At 42.6% G+C, this 15,641-nt stretch overlaps 1 protein-coding gene across 1 annotated transcript; it reads left to right on the plus strand.

Moving 5' to 3' along the window:
- The first annotated feature begins 903 nt into the window (after positions 1–903).
- On the plus strand, positions 904–7,470 carry LOC110990670 (chitinase-3-like protein 1). Its single transcript, XM_087135283.1, has 8 exons — positions 904–1,462; positions 1,694–2,154; positions 2,324–2,448; positions 2,827–2,950; positions 4,422–4,604; positions 4,895–5,017; positions 5,180–5,306; positions 5,643–7,470. Exons 1-8 carry the CDS (start codon positions 1,375–1,377, stop codon positions 6,380–6,382), a joined length of 1,971 nt encoding a protein of 656 aa, XP_086991409.1. The 5' UTR covers positions 904–1,374; the 3' UTR covers positions 6,383–7,470.
- The last annotated feature ends 8,171 nt before the right edge of the window (positions 7,471–15,641 follow it).

A 15,641-nucleotide genomic window follows, 5' to 3' on the forward strand; every position in this document is an offset into this window, starting at 1 on the left:
ATATTTTTTTTGTTCCTTGTGTACATACTCCTGTGAGTTTCGCCGTATAATTTTTCCACCCGAAATCTTTCAGACTCTTTCCCAAGTTTGCCAGCAGTTGTTGCAGATCCCTTTGTTCACTTTTTTTTTCTCTCAGTTGTGACTCTTTTTTTGGAGCCGTTTCTTTTGTGTGTGCTGGTTCAAATTTGCCCGTTCTTCTTATCTCTTTTCACTGGAGTATTACGCATTGAAAGTTGACATGAATTGTGTAACCGTTTTGCTTGATATCTTTGTATATGAATCACATAAGGTGTGCAAATAACAATACTTGTGCCCAGAATGAGGACCAACTGAACTCCTGCTATCTGCGTGATTTTTCTTCCTTGTGAGCAAATTTCCGACTTTTTATCGAACCGGCATAGACCCTCAGACAATACTTGAGGTAAACCTGTGACATATTGCTTTCAGAACCCTTGTTTAGGGCTTAGAAAAGAGGTATCGTCAATATTTGTAGATGGGCACAACCTGAACTCCTTCGATCTGGTCCTTGCCCCATACAGAGGTGTTTTAGTTAAAAAATGCTCTACCTTTAACGTATAAATTATTTAGTTATCACTTGATTCTTCTGAAGAAAAGAGAAAAACATGGACAGCTCCTATAATGCACCAAGACCGATGGCAGACATCTTTAGAGGTCTCCCAGAAAACGAACCCTAGCAGTGGCGTATCCACGGGGGGGGGCACGTGCACGTCCCCCCCCCCAAAAAAAAAAATTCCCGGTACCGCGCCACTGAAAAAAGGGGGGAATAGATATTGAACAAGGCTAACAAAAACTTGCCCCCCAAACACCCACACGACTGAAAGCTGGTGCCTCCCCCATAAGATGCTGGTGCCCCTGCGTGCCCCCCCCCCCCAGTAGAATCCTAGCTACACCACTGAGCTGTAGAAACCTCATACGGGCTATTCAGTCAACAGACATCACTGATTGTGATCCCAAATCCAAACAACAAAGGGCTCGAGAGGAACTGTCGATTGCTTCACTGAAAGAGCGCACAGTGATCAATGGTGTGACGTCAGCGGAGGATGAAAATCCTAAATAAATACTGATGAGACATTATCATCACATCATTTCCTGGAAAAATGACGCACGAAGTCAATTGCAACAATAGGCTGTTGTGGAAATCAACGACACGAGTCCCTATAAATACGAGTGGGAACTTCGTTCAGCCTCAATGCAACTTTGTCTTCGGAGTCTGTTTACTTTACAACAAAACGCGTCACTATAAAGTGTGTGCGAAATTGGCAAGTTTATTTTGAGAAGTTTGGATCTTTCTTTGGGCTAATAAACAGTTTTTTGTTGCGATCTAGTCTGTTTCTCACCCGGTACTACCAGAAGATGTCTAGAATGATGCGGCTGTGCTTGTCAGCTGTCCTGCTGGCTTTGTGTGTGGACGCAATGCCACCATTCAGGAATGTGAACACAGGTAAGAATGACCAATAATTCCTGACTGACTCCTATGAGGTCAATTCACGATGTGTTAAGTCGCTTCAACTTCACTTTTTGCGAGTGGGATGCTTTAGCAAGAAAAAAAAACTAGCCTGTTTGAGGTAAAGTGAATGGTTTAAAAAGTTGAGAATAAAATCAAAGCAGATTCCCAGATTCTACTAGTTCTGTATTTGAAAAAAATCAAGTATAACTCTTACTTTTCCCCCAGAAAATCATGACTATCGTGTGGTGTGTTACTTCACCAACTGGGCACAGTACCGGCCAGGGTCGGCTCGGTTTGTCGCCGCCAACATGGACCCCAGTCTCTGCACCCACATCATTTTCGCCTTCGCCAAACTCAGCGACTCCCGCACCAACCGTCTAGAGCCGTACGAATGGAACGACGAGTCCACGGACTACATGGTCGGCAACTACGAAGCCGTGAACAACCTGAAGCAGACCAACCCGGCACTGAAAACGCTGCTGGCGGTGGGCGGTTGGTCCCACGGGGTAGCAAAGTTCACCTACATGGCGGAGACGGCCGAACGACGGCAGGTGTTCATTCAAGATGCCATTCAGTTTCTCCGGCAGAGGAACTTCGACGGACTAGATCTGGATTGGGAGTTTCCCGGGGCGATCAACAGAGGTAGTCCGGCTATCGACAAGCAACGATTTACGCTACTTGTTCAGGTTCGTGGCCCTCAGAGCTAAAGCAATACATATTTCCAAACATTTTGATGCAGCGTTCCAAGTTTTTGCCTTTATTTCAGCATTTATTTCACATCTGCTTAACTTCTGAAGACGACAAAACACAAAGTTTGTAATCACTTGTACTTTTGTTATATTTTTCACCAAACAGGAACTCCGCGCAGCGTTTGAAGAGGAGGCAGCGCAGACGGGGAGAGAACGCCTCCTGCTCTCATCGGCTTGTGCGGCCGGTCCCTCGTACATCGCAAACGGCTATGAAATTTCCGCTATTTCAAGGTGAGCTTTCCCCAAGTTATTTTCTACTTAGAAAATTTTACTTAAAGAAGGTTGAAGGTATAGTCAGGGCCTTTAAGTTTGATAGACGCGTATGGGTTCGTGTCGACGTTATGGGGATGCACGGTGAGCAGTAAAAGTGTTACCAGACGTTGAAAAAGCGGGGAGGGGGTACCTTACCCAAAATGTAGATTGTTTCTTTAATGAAACTTGTACGCTCTGATCTGTAATCGCATTGTTGTTTTTTATCTGATCACCTTTTTCCGTCTGCACATTCTCTTGTTTCGTATTCATTCGTGTCTTGTTCCTCGTGCAAAAGAAGGTCCTTCAGGTGCTCTAACTTGTTCTCGCATGTTTTGCTATTAAATTGACCCTACCCAGTTCTTTCGATTTCATCAACTTGATGGCCTACGACTTGCACGGCTCCTGGGAAACCACTACTGGTCACCACACAGCCTTGTACCCAGGTGATTCAGATGTTGGGAACAACCTGCTCCTCACCGTGGTACGTCTCTTGAACAAGTTGCTTAGCCAATCAATTTTAGCTACCAGTCCATTGTCAATGTAATGATTTTACTTTGACTTTATCATTAATAATGTGCTAAAAAATTAGTACACTCAAAAGGGAGATAGAATTTTCTGTTATGTCAACTGTTTTTGTGGCCAAAAATGCTTCGATAAGAGTTTTTAACAGTGGACGTTTAATAATACAGTGTACATAGGTTTTTCGCGTGATGTCAGTTGATGGGCAAAGACATCAGGTCAGCGATCGTTCCACATCCGCGGCGGCGTACGCATTTCCGAATCTACGTCTTTCTTTTGGCAATAGAGCCTGAAAGTTGACCCCTCATGGCGCGCTTTCTGAACCCTCGGATAGGAAAAATAACGTGCAAAGATTTTAGAATTTGTAATATTTCTTTCGTTTTTTTAGTTACTTCTTGCAAAATCCAACTTGGAAAAAAGGCTTTGGAAAATATTTGCTAGTATCTCACTTTTTAGAAACTGAAAAATTAACTCGCATAAAAGAGAAATATCCTGCCAAAAATTTACCCATCGCACCGAAAATCTACTATGAAGAACAGTCCAATGCGGCGATCTCGTACGCAGATTAACATTTACGGTTTGAAATTTTATGGAAGTCTGTCGGTAAAAGCCGAAATAGAAACACCAAAATATTTTACAGCCTTTTTTTAATTTATAAGGTAATAAACACAAAGCAACAATCTATTTTTACGAAAGATTTTACTATTTATTTAACCTTTGCGGACAACAACTGCCTTACGTTAAATCAACGGAATCTGGAACCCATCGACTGCAGTTAGGTAAATCTTTTCAGCGTTTTACAATCTCGTTTTCACTTGTGTAATGGGAGTGAAAGCAAATGTGCAAGGAGACCCAGGTACAATATCGCTGGAATGAAGGTCGTTGATGGAATTCATTTTTTTACCCATCTCCAGGTGACTTTCACTAAATATTAGTTGGGGAAGACAAAGGTAAAATTCCAACATGAGTGTTTCATGGCGTGGTTTCAGTTAGGAATTATTTTTCCAAAAATTATCGAACGTGATTGGACGGCCGAATGTAAAAACCCCACAGGCGGACCGCGCGAGTATTCCATAAGCTCGCTGCATGACCTTTACTTCCAGGCTTTATTGCATGCACCCCAGAATCCTGATTGCACATCTTTCCATGTACATCTGAGTATACTGAACGCTGACAATCAAAAATCACTTGACTGAAAAATCTCTACTGGGAGGATCCTCCACTAGATAAAGCGTCATACGGTGAGAGGGAACTGACGAGGTTACACTCCCTGAATCGTGTCACAAATTATCTGTCCATCTCTCCCGACACACCCTGTCACATTCAGGAAAGAATAATCTGCCCTTCAGCAGAGATACCCTGTTTCAAAGCTGCATTTGGTAAGGGTGTAAGGCTCAGTCTCAGTTAATTTCAATCTTTTCTTTTCTCACCAGTCCAATGCTGTTGATATTTGGCTAGAGGGAGGAACACCGCCCTCCAAGCTTGTTCTGGGTATGGGTCTTTACGGCCGCTCGTTCACATTGAGGGGGCAGCAGACGGGCATTGGCGCTCCCGTTAGCGGACCGGGCACTCCAGGAGCTTCAACACGAGAAGATGGCTTCCTATCTTATTATGAGGTAATGAAAAACAAACAAATAAATAAACAAACAAACAAACAACCCAACAAACACCTGAACAAACAAACACCCCCACCACCTTCCCCCGGAAAAAAAAAAACACAATGGGAAAAGCAAGCACCAAAACACCCTAAAAAAAAAAAAAACGAACACCCCCATACACACACAAACCAAAATTTGCTAAGTCTAATTTAACAAAGTGCTCCATTTGGCAATGAATGTAGAAACAATGAGGGTTCACAAAAAAATCTAATCATTGTTTGTGATTTTATTTTTAAAACCTGTCCCAGATTTGCAACAAACTCCAAGATGGCCAGCTGACACGGGTATGGGATGTGAGGCGCCGGGTTCCTTATGCTTTCCATGGTAACCAATGGGTTGGTTATGACGATAAAAGGAGCATACGTGTCAAAGTAGGTACAAACACACGTGCATGTACATGTATGTACCAGTCTAATAATAGTGTGACTGAGGAGGGCACCCTTGGCCATGCAGAAGTAGGCCTATTAAATTTATTATGATTATGTTATTATGGTTGCTGAATTTTTACAGACCTTTTTTTCTTTTTTTCAAAGGTTGACTTTTTGAAGGAGAAAGGCTTGGGTGGCGCCATGGTGTGGGCCATTGATTTAGACGATTTCAACGGGGACTGCGGCGAGACTTGGCCGCTGATGAAAGCCATCAACCGTAGGCTTGCATTTGGTAGGTCTACATACATGTACATCCCCGCACAGTGCATGTAGACAGAACTGGTTTGCAATATTGGGGAGGTCCATTACATACATGCTACCGTCTGTGTTCTTTCTGGTGCAGTAGTGCCATTCTGCCTAATGTATATGCTAGGCAGAATACAAATTGACTAAAAATCTTCGTTAAATCAGTCCAAACAGTAAAATTGTGTAAAAGTTTTATGTGCCAAATGTAATCACATGTGCCGATTAGACTGGTTTTGTAGATTTATTTCTTTTTATCCTACTTTTCTTGATTAGTGTCCTTCAGTTGTGTATTTTACTTAATTTGCTTCGAACCTGCAAACAGATGCCACCTCTTCACCAGCCACCGATGAGCTGGTCACTGACTCACCAGCCACGGACGCGCCAGCTACCAACACCCCTGCCACCAACGCACCGGCCACCAATGTACCGGCCACTGACGCAAGAATCACCGATGCACTGGCCACCAACGCACTGTCCACAGACGCCCCAGCCACTAACGCATCCTCACCAACCCACTCACCAGATGCCGGTACCTTCACGTGTCGGGATAAGCCCAATGGATATTACGCAGATCCCAACAGTTGTAGGATGTACTACATCTGCAACCAAGGAGTTGCAAGCTATCTTCCGTGTGGTACAGGCTTGTACTTCGACCCCCAAACGTATACTTGCAACAATCCCGAAAACGTCCATTGCAACGCCCCAGACACCCCCCTGTTCTGCGATGACCGAGCCGACGGTCATTACGCTGACCCAGCGGACTGCAGTAAATTCTACCAATGCGCAAACGGTTTCACATATCTGACGTCCTGCCAGGATGGTCTCTTGTGGAATTCCCACATTAACTCATGTGACTGGCCTCGTAATGTCAAGTGCGACCGGAACGAAGTCTTCTCGTGTGACGGACGAGAGCACGGTTATTACGGGGATCCCTCTGACTGTGCCGGTTACTACCACTGCGCCGGTGGCAAGACGTACCGGTTCAGTTGTGGAGGAGACCTGTACTGGAATGCGCAAGTTGGTGGATGTGATTATCCAAGCAATGTCCAATGTACTATATAGTTCAATAAATTACATGTACTGCCAGTAGAGTACTTTATAGAATTAGAATGATTGCCATTAGCAAACGACGCTGCCCTAAATCGTAATGTTATTTTGTCTTCATTTTCCACAATTGCAAACACAAGCTGGACATCTAACAAAACGCGTACGAGTCGTTTCCTATTCACTCGTGTCATGTAGATTTTAGCATTGCTATAATTCCAATTTATGAAATACTGAAAAAGATTAATGAAATGTTACGAAAAGTGTCCTGACGATGCATGGAACATATTTCTATATAATTTTCAGATAAGTCTTCACGTTTCAGTTTCTAACAATGGTTCTGTTGCAATCATGCACACAAAATAATTATATAAGTGCAGTGTTTTTTTAAGTAGAAAGTTTATTATTAGTCTTAATATCCTTTCAATCTATTATTTTGTTGAAGGACCTTTTATTTAAAATGCTTAACTTTCAGTCTTTATTATAAACACAACTGTTGTTTAAATGTCATTATTTATTAGAGGTGATCAATGTTCCTAACTCAGTTTATCAAAATGTGTAAGTAGTGGGGGGGACTATCCAGCACACTTTGACCTTTGACCTAGAAAAGGGAAAAGGTCATAAATATGCATAAGTATAATAATAATATGATATTGATATGAATAGGAATGAGGTGTAGGGTGAAAAATTAGAGCACAGAATGACCTTGGGTAAGGGATAGGCATAGGATAAGGTCAGAAAGTAAAAAAAATGAAGTTTTTCATTTTCATTGCTCACATCTCATTGGTAATCTCATTGGACTGTGTAGGCTTGGCGTTTTCTTCCCTCTGCAATAAAAAGACCAATTGAAAAATATGAAGTTTGTTTTGAACAATAAAAATAGAAGATCCGTTTGAGCAATGAAAAGAATATATTTTAACAATGAAAAGATCAATTTACACCTCAAAAAAAATGTGAACGATAAAAAGAAAAATTTGAACAATGAAAAGAGTAAAAGAGTAATAAAATGAGTAAACGAGCAATGCATAGAGTAGTTTGAGCGATAAAAAGACCAATTTCAACAATAAAACAATGAAAAAATAAACAATGAAATATGCAAATCAGAAGTAGTAAATACGTGTATATTTAGGATATATGGAACGCTTTCACTTGTTTCGTGTCATTTAAAGGTCATCCTTCGCAGAGTCAACATGAATGGTATTTATACTGCCAAGCCATATGCTTGTCACTAGTGTGACAAATGCTTTGGACGGAAGTTTAATCTAGAGAGGACAGAAAATATCCACGTTGAGGAGGAATCAGGCATGAATGAAGCTGACGAAAACTCGGACTCTGTTGAGGAGGTCGATGACAAAACCTCGGATGAAGACAGTTCAGATTTGGAAGACAATGCCGCCTACCAAGATTGGCTGGCTGAAGCTAGAGAAACACATAGGGAGATGAGGGATGAATAATATGACAAGTACGTCAACGAAGGCATGGATGAAGATCAAGCCAGGCAGAAGGCAAACAGAAAGACCCTCTGGGCCGTCAAACAAGACTTTTTCGACAACTATAAGGAGTTCCTGTCAAGTTACCTATATTTGAGGGAAAATGAAACTCACAAGGACATTGTGGATGATCTCGATGGAAAACTTGATAAAGGCATGGACGTCAACAAAGCCTTGAATAGAGTTTTGCCTAAACATGCTGAAAAATTTGCCGGACTGTTTCATGACGAAGAGGAGCATGCCTAAAAGATAGCAGTCTGTAGAGACAAATTGCTCCAAAAATAATGAATACATGTAATAACTCTGATTTCAAAGTTAACAAACTTCCGGTAATCACCCTTGTAGTAATTCTTAAAATTACTAAGATACTTATTGTAAAAAATCAATGATGAACAACGGGAAATAAAACGGTACCAGTACAAAGCTTCCATAAACCAATATGTGAAGTCCATTGAATTTGTTTTGTGTTATACTTATCGGTATGACTATCGAATGATAATTTTCAGGTCGGATATTGGCCGGAACTTCTGCACAATATTCCACAGCACGACGAATACATTTACCCCTTTGCTACGTATTAAAAATCCCAACTGACGTCATGCCACCCCCAGAATTCTTAATTTTATATAATGCTGTATTTTACATTTAGGTTCCGCAATAACTAACAACAGTAACGCTCCGCTCTGACTGAATTTGACACAGACACAGCTCAGCCACTACGTACAGTCTATTATCTAGAGATTATCTCTCTCATTAACCGGCGGCACGAGCTGTCTATTGTGTAGGGATTATCGCTTCCTACTCCTTATTACCCCTTAGGATTGCCTGGTGGGCCAGTCCGTATACCATCACACACTGTATGACTCATCCACTATTTTTTATTATCAGCAAGGTCAAATTGTACCAAAAGTTTTTAACCCACTATGTTCATATTCATATCTCGAATATTCACCCTCTACAGTCAAGGTCAACCTGTGCCAGGCTTTCTGACCTTATCCTATGCCTATCCCTTACCCAAGGTCATTCTGTGCTCTAATTATTCACCTTACACCTCATTCCTATTCATACCAATATCTTATTATTATACTTATGCATATTTATGACCTTTTCCTTTTTCTAGGTCAAAGGGCAAAATGTGCTGGATAGTCCCCCACTACTTGTGTACTCTCTTCGAGCAGTTAAAGTTGTCTACACACCGCAGGAAAAGTTTGTTAGATAAAAGAGCATGACTCTCAGGCTGAAGATGGACGATACTGTTTCTCACCTTATGGTAATACATTATGGTATCTTCTATCGTCGCAAAATAGGTCAGCTGTTTTTCTGATTTGGCTCACAGTTGGATGTGAATGAGTGGCATAAATCAGTCCCGAAAATTGGGTTAGGCTATGTGGAATTGTGGGCCATGGAAATTTGAAAAGCGGGGGGGGGGAGTGCTAACACCAGATGACCCTACATGTATATACAGGGGAAGATGTTCATGATACAGATGTAAGATGGATCCCGTTCCTGTTTTTTTTATTGTTCCTACTGTGAGTGCTACTGAATACATTTTAGTGATTGAGAAGTTCGAGAAATTCTTCACAACTCGCCTGAATGTTTTCTTACCACGAAAAAGTGTGTGGAGGGATTCAATAGCCCCCCCCGTCAAAAAGTGGGGGTTACATGTATATAACCCCATCAGACCGGGATTTATGCCCGTAGTGTGGATCTGTAACAGCTTATTTTTCGTTCTTCAGTCCTTGTTGTTAAGGATTTTATTCCCTTTACGATCATGTATAATTATGTATAAATAAGTTTGGGAACACTAAGCTTAGTGCACAAGGTGCGCTGATCTAAGGGTCGGAGCAGTACCGGTAACCAACATAGGTTTGAGCAGGACCTCGTACACGAAAATTCGAAAATGTCATGGCAATACCGATATCCTTTCAAATAAGCTTTGTACATGGCCATACAGCTTAGCGTCAACATTAATACTGTGTACACGTATGTGTTTCCTCCTTACTGAAGGGAAGTCAGAGGGTTCCCAACACGAACAAGGAAATGCATGATCCGTTCATTTAATTGGAGGCGGATATGAGGTTAGGCGGGTGCAGCCACGACCCTGCACTACACGGGAAATCCACAACCATGATGGTATAATAAAAGGGGGTTGTACCAACATTAATTAACATAATAATTATAGTAATAGATAATAGTTATTACAACACACACAAACACAGAAACCATCTGTTTGAATTGCCAAACGCGTTTCATACAAGTCATAAAAACTTGTGACATTTCTGATTGTATTCTACAATGAAATTATATTTCCCTCACCGGAAAGACCGTTTTAATCTGACCTCTTGGAATATTTGACCTGCAAGGCAAGCACGCGTTTTTAAAAGCAGTTTCAAAGAAAAAAGGGGCTCTGTGTTGTTGAAAAAAGTTTTGTTTTCTGTCCAGATTTTTCAGTAAGCACAGTCGGTACCTTGCCGAGGGTCTGAATACGGAGCCTAAGGCCCCCCCCCAAAAAAATTCCAGTTTCTGGTCAGGAGTTGGCTCCAAAAGTGGTGCAGCAACGCTGTTTTTCTTTTCATCCTCACTTTTTTTTCCTGGAAATGCTGTACATGTATAACGCGCGATGTCCACCGGGACTGCATGAGCGGGTAACGCCGGCCGCTACCAACATTAAATTAGACTGAGCCCCCACCCTTTTTACTGTTCAAAAGCATTTTCAGCTTGTACATGTACACAGGACATAAGACCACCTCATTCGTCTGGTTCCCAGATGTAAATTTAATTTAAAGAAATTACGTCATCTGAAAAAGAGTGCCTAACTAAAATGTATGGAAAACTAGAGGGACTCCTTTACTGTATATATTACTCAGCCACACCCCATCAAAAAATGTTAAAATTACCCAGTAGCAGAATTCAGTCGATTTAGCAAGTTTGGCAGCTTCTGGTAATCTTTTTTTACCAAATAAAAAAAAATGTTTTAATTTGTCGACGTGCAGGTCTACGGTGACGTGCTTGCTGACAGGAAATCGAACACTGTTTCGCCTAAGGGGCCAAAAAATTAATGTGACAGCCTCCAAAAATAAGACGTTTTTTGCCCTTTGAAACACACACACACACCTGCGCAAATGTAAAAAAGTTTTGCCCCAATTTTATCATCTTCATCTGATTTTCCAGTTTTTTGGAAAGTTAAACTCTCCGAGAAGCTTTGTACAGCTGAGCATCAAAATCAAACACAAATCTCCCGTTCCACCTCAAAATCACTCTGTAAAATCAGGGATTGTGGTAGGAAGATCTCAGCTGTCCCGTGTCCCACATGACATTCCTATGAAATTTCAATTCAGTCAAGAGTGGACAGTGGCGGCGCCTTGACGATCGGCGCGCCAGACCTCGGTGGCTGTATGCTAGTGTCGGGCAAGGCAGAATCGCGTCGGTGCAAATGATCCTTCATTTTCCGTAGGTTATGATGCGGAATCTTTAAAATGAAACGGTTGATCGCCCTGCCGTAAAATGTGACAAAGTTTTTGTGGGTGCAAATGTGGGTGCAAGAGGCTTGTTAGTGGGTTAATTTGCACCCACATGACACCACGTAGAACCGCCACTGAGTGTGTGGAGTTTTTCTATCGTGTACTATTTACAACACACATTTCTGCCTCTCTCTAGCCTCTTCCAAAGCGAGACGAAGGCACGACGGCTCAATTGCGTCGTGCCGTTGTGTGGCACATCAGTTGCCTTCTTGCCAATACATTAGTTAATGTTTTTGTTTTGTTCTTAAAATAAAAGACTACATGTAACTTCTCTGAGATGGCCGAGAGGTTACGCTCGCGGTTATCAGATCGTTAGACAGTGGGTTCGAATCCCAGCGGTGCCTTTTTATTTTCCATCGTTTGCTGTCAGTCAGTAGCTATAAGAGACTCTAATTCACCCCTGCCAAATACCAACAGTACCTTAGCCCACGGGGTAAGCTCTTCTGCTGGGACTGTCCGCGAAGTCCAGGTGAGCACCTTAGTACAGGTTCGAGACGTATGGCCGACTCGGCGGCCAGGGCTTAGGGGCTTGTCTCGTTTCCTCCCTTGCATGGTCGCTCGAACCCTTCTTGGGGTTAAAAGGATGGGCAGGGAGGAAGTGTGGTGGGCCGGGAACCCCGAGATCCCAGAAGAGTCCTATATGGAAGCCGGTAACTGCGATTCTTTGCGAATTTCAGGAGTCCGTGCGCCTGAATGCTTGGCCAACACCGCATAACTTTTAGATTTTCTTTTTATTTCCTGAGCGCAAAACTCCCAAGGCATTTTTTTTAGGTTAAATACATGGATTTTTTTCTTATCTATAACCTGAATTTGCAACTTTTTATTTCAATGACAGTTACAATTAATTTGTTTTCATGTAAACCCTCAAAATGCACCTTTCTGTCTCAGTTGATCTTGCTTTCAACTTTTGTTTCACTGTTTTCAAAGGGTGCTTTAATAAATACTTGTTTTGTTTTCATGGTAACGAGCATTCCAATATTCAAACACAACAGCCACGCTTTCCCAGTTAGGGATAGGAAGGGTAAGGGCTAAGGTTAGTGATTATAGGGTTAGGGATAGAGTAGGGACTAGGAGTAGGGATAGAGTTAGAGATAGGGTTAGGGATTACGGTTAGGGATAGGGTTGGGGTCAGGGTTTGGGTTTTGGTTAGAAATAGGGTTAGGGATAATGGTTAAGGATAGCGTTTGGGTTAGGCGTAGGGTTAAGGATAGGGCTAGGGCTAGAGATAGGGTTAGGGATAATACGGGTAGGGATAGGGTTGGGGTTAGGGGAAGGGTTAGGGATAGGGTTAGGGATAGGGTTGAGGTTAGAGATAGGGTTAGAGATAGGGTTAGGGTTAAGGATAGGGTTAGGGACAGTACGGTTAGGGTTGAGGATAGGGTTAGGGACAGTAGGGTGAGGGATATTGTTGGCGTTAGGGTTAGGATAGTGCGAGTGTTGGGGATAGGGTTAGAGAAATTTTGAGCTTTATTTTTACAGCAACATTTGACACAACTGAAAATACGACAACAAAAGTCAACATATAAAAAATATGTTACAAAAATAACAGGAACGTTGCTCACTTTTCAAGTACATAAGGAAGTTGCTGTAAAGAGGCTGGCTTCACAGGGCAAGGTATCTGAAGAACTAAACCACGTATCGGACCCACCACAAAGCATAACATGTTATTTAGCAGAACTCTTCGGTTGCCGATTCACTTTCCCCGGAAAAAAATGGACTGCATGAAACTATTGAGAGTGCATTCCGCGAAATGGTTGTATTTCTGCGCGCGAGCTCATGAATATTTTGTGATCCCACGGGTTCTTACAATGAAACATGCCATAATCAGGAGGGATCATAGAAACATTTCTATAAATCCCAAATTTTGGACTGGCAGTTTCCAGTTCGGCTTATTTCATTTGCAAAAGCCCTAAATTGAGGGCCTAGTTGGATAGAGGCGGACGGCGACAATCAGAGCTGGGCGAATAGTTTTACTACTTTAGAGGTATCTTCGGGGAAAGGCGAATAAAAACATGAAATTGGAAGGAAAAGATCTTCTGGCCATAATGTTGAATTTCCGGTGAAAAAAGGAGACAAACCTTCTCAGAGAGTGTACCGGCGGCGCTTTTTCGCTCTGATTTTGTTTACTGCTTTCTATGGGAGCGTATTGTGGTGTAGTGCAACCTGCGAGAGTTCGTGGGTTCACCACTACAAATAAATTCCCATAGACAGCTGTGATAAATCCCCACACTTCACAATTATTAAAAAAATACTCACAACTCCCACAGGTGTCCGGGCTGTGCAGAAAAACGATGATCGACATGTCCCCTTTCATTTTCCTTTCAATTCCCGGGAGGTTGACCAATGAATTTTTGAGAAATTTTCACCAGAAGCAGACCACCCCTTAAATGAAGAGAATATCCCTGCCCAGAAAAGTGGCCATTATTAAAAGCCATCCCTCTGAAAAACGGCCAAATAGTGCCACTTTCGGACCCGACTGCAACCAAATTGCTCATAATTGCAAGCCCAACGTCCGGGCCGGAGGCTCAGTGCCATATTTCTCCAATTTCTCGATTTCATGGCTCTCAGGACTCTCTAATATAGAATATTTCGAGCGTATAACTTTTAGTAATGAGCTCGATGGACAAATTTTGGAGTTTTTTGCAAGGGCTCCCATCAGACGTGTCCGGACGTACGTGTAGTCCGGGAACTCTCTCATATTGATGCGCGTGCATTTAATTTACCGATGAGAAGCTGTCAGGGAGATTTTTGCGCATTTTACTACATGATGCACTATTTTAGCGTTGAAATCGCTCAGTCTTTGCAGAGCAAAGTTTTGTGTGGTAAAACTTGGTTAATGGTTTTGTTATCTACGTAAATATGAACGGCCAATCGTCAGATGGTGGGCTCGAATCCCACTGGTGACTTTTATTTTCCCAAATCTTGCTGTCAGTCAGTAGCTATCATCCCCGCCAAACACCAACAGCACCTTAGCCCACGGGTAAGCTCTTCTGCTGGGACTGTCCGCGAAGTCCAGGTGAGCGCCTTAGTACAGGTTCGAGACGTATGGCCGACTCGGCGGCCAGAGCTTAGGGGCTTGTCTCGTTTCCTCCCTTGCATGGTCACTCGAACCCTTTTTGGGGTTAAATGGATGGTCAGGGAGGAAGTGCGGTGGGCCGGGAACCCGAGACCCAGAAGAGTCCTATATGGAAGCCGGTAACTGCGATTCGTAGCGAATTTCAGGAGTCCGTGCGCCTGAATGCTTGGTCAACACCGCATAACTTTTAGATTTTTTTTTCATTTCCTGAGCGCAAAACTCCCAAGGCAATTTTTTTAGGTTGAATACATAGATTTTTTTCTTATCTATAACGTGAATTTGCAACTTTTTATTTCAATTAATTTGTTTTCATGTAAACCCTCAATATGCACCTTTCTGTCACAGCTGAACTCGCTTTTAACATTTTTCACTGTTTTTAAAGGGTACTTTAATAAATGCTTGTTTTGTTTTCAGGGTAACGAGCATTAACATATTCAAATACAACTGATACGCTTTCCCTATTAGGATATGGATAGCGTTGAGTTTAGGGGTAGGGTTAGGGTTTGAGATGGGGTTGGTGATAATGGTTACGGATAGGGTTGGGTTAGGGATAGGGTTAGGGGTAGGGTTAGGGTTAGAGATACGGTTAGGGATAACAGGGTTAGGGATAGGGTTGGGGTTAGGGGTAGGGTTAGGGATAGGGTTATGGTTATGGATAGGGTTGGGTTTAGGGGTAGCGGTAGAGCTAGGGATAGGGTTAAGGTTAGACATAGGGTTAGGGATAATAGGGCTAGGGGTAGGGATGGGGTTAGAGATAGGGTTAGGGTTAGAGAAAGGGTTGGGGAAAACAGGGTTAGGGATATTGCTGGGGTTGGGGTTAGGGATAGGGTTGGAGATAGGGATAGGGATAACAGGGTTAAGGGTATTGCTGGGGTTAGGGGTGGGGTTAGGGATAGGGTTAGAGATAGGGATAGGGATAATGGTTGGGGTAGGGTTGGGTTAGGGTTAGGGATAGGGTTAGGGAGAGAGATAGGGTTAGGGATAACAGGGTTAGGGATAGGGTTAGGGGTAGGCTTAGGGTTGGAGATATGGTTAGGGATAACAGGGTTAGGGATAGGGTTGGGGTTAGGGATAGGGTTAGAGATGGGGTTAGGGATATAGATAGGGTTGGGTTTAGGGGTAGAGTTAGGGATAGGGTTAAGGTTAGAGATAGGGTTAGGGATACCAGGGTTAGAGATATTGTTGGGGTT

The sequence above is a fragment of the Acanthaster planci genome, linkage group LG01, assembly GCF_054643075.1.
Source record: "Acanthaster planci isolate LZ-2023a linkage group LG01, COTS_SCS, whole genome shotgun sequence".
Classification (NCBI taxonomy): Eukaryota; Metazoa; Echinodermata; class Asteroidea; order Valvatida; family Acanthasteridae; genus Acanthaster; species Acanthaster planci.

What these genes read in the sequence shown, in the direction of transcription:
- LOC110990670 (XM_087135283.1), top strand. Translation starts at nt 1,375, where the DNA reads ATGTCTAGAATGATGCGGCTGTGCTTGTCAGCTGTCCTGCTGGCTTTG. An exon ending in GAAATTTCCGCTATTTCAAG is followed by an intron (nt 2,449 to 2,826) that starts GTGAGCTTTCCC and finishes GACCCTACCCAG; the next exon opens with TTCTTTCGATTTCATCAACT. An exon ending in ACAACCTGCTCCTCACCGTG is followed by an intron (nt 2,951 to 4,421) that starts GTACGTCTCTTG and finishes TTTTCTCACCAG; the next exon opens with TCCAATGCTGTTGATATTTG.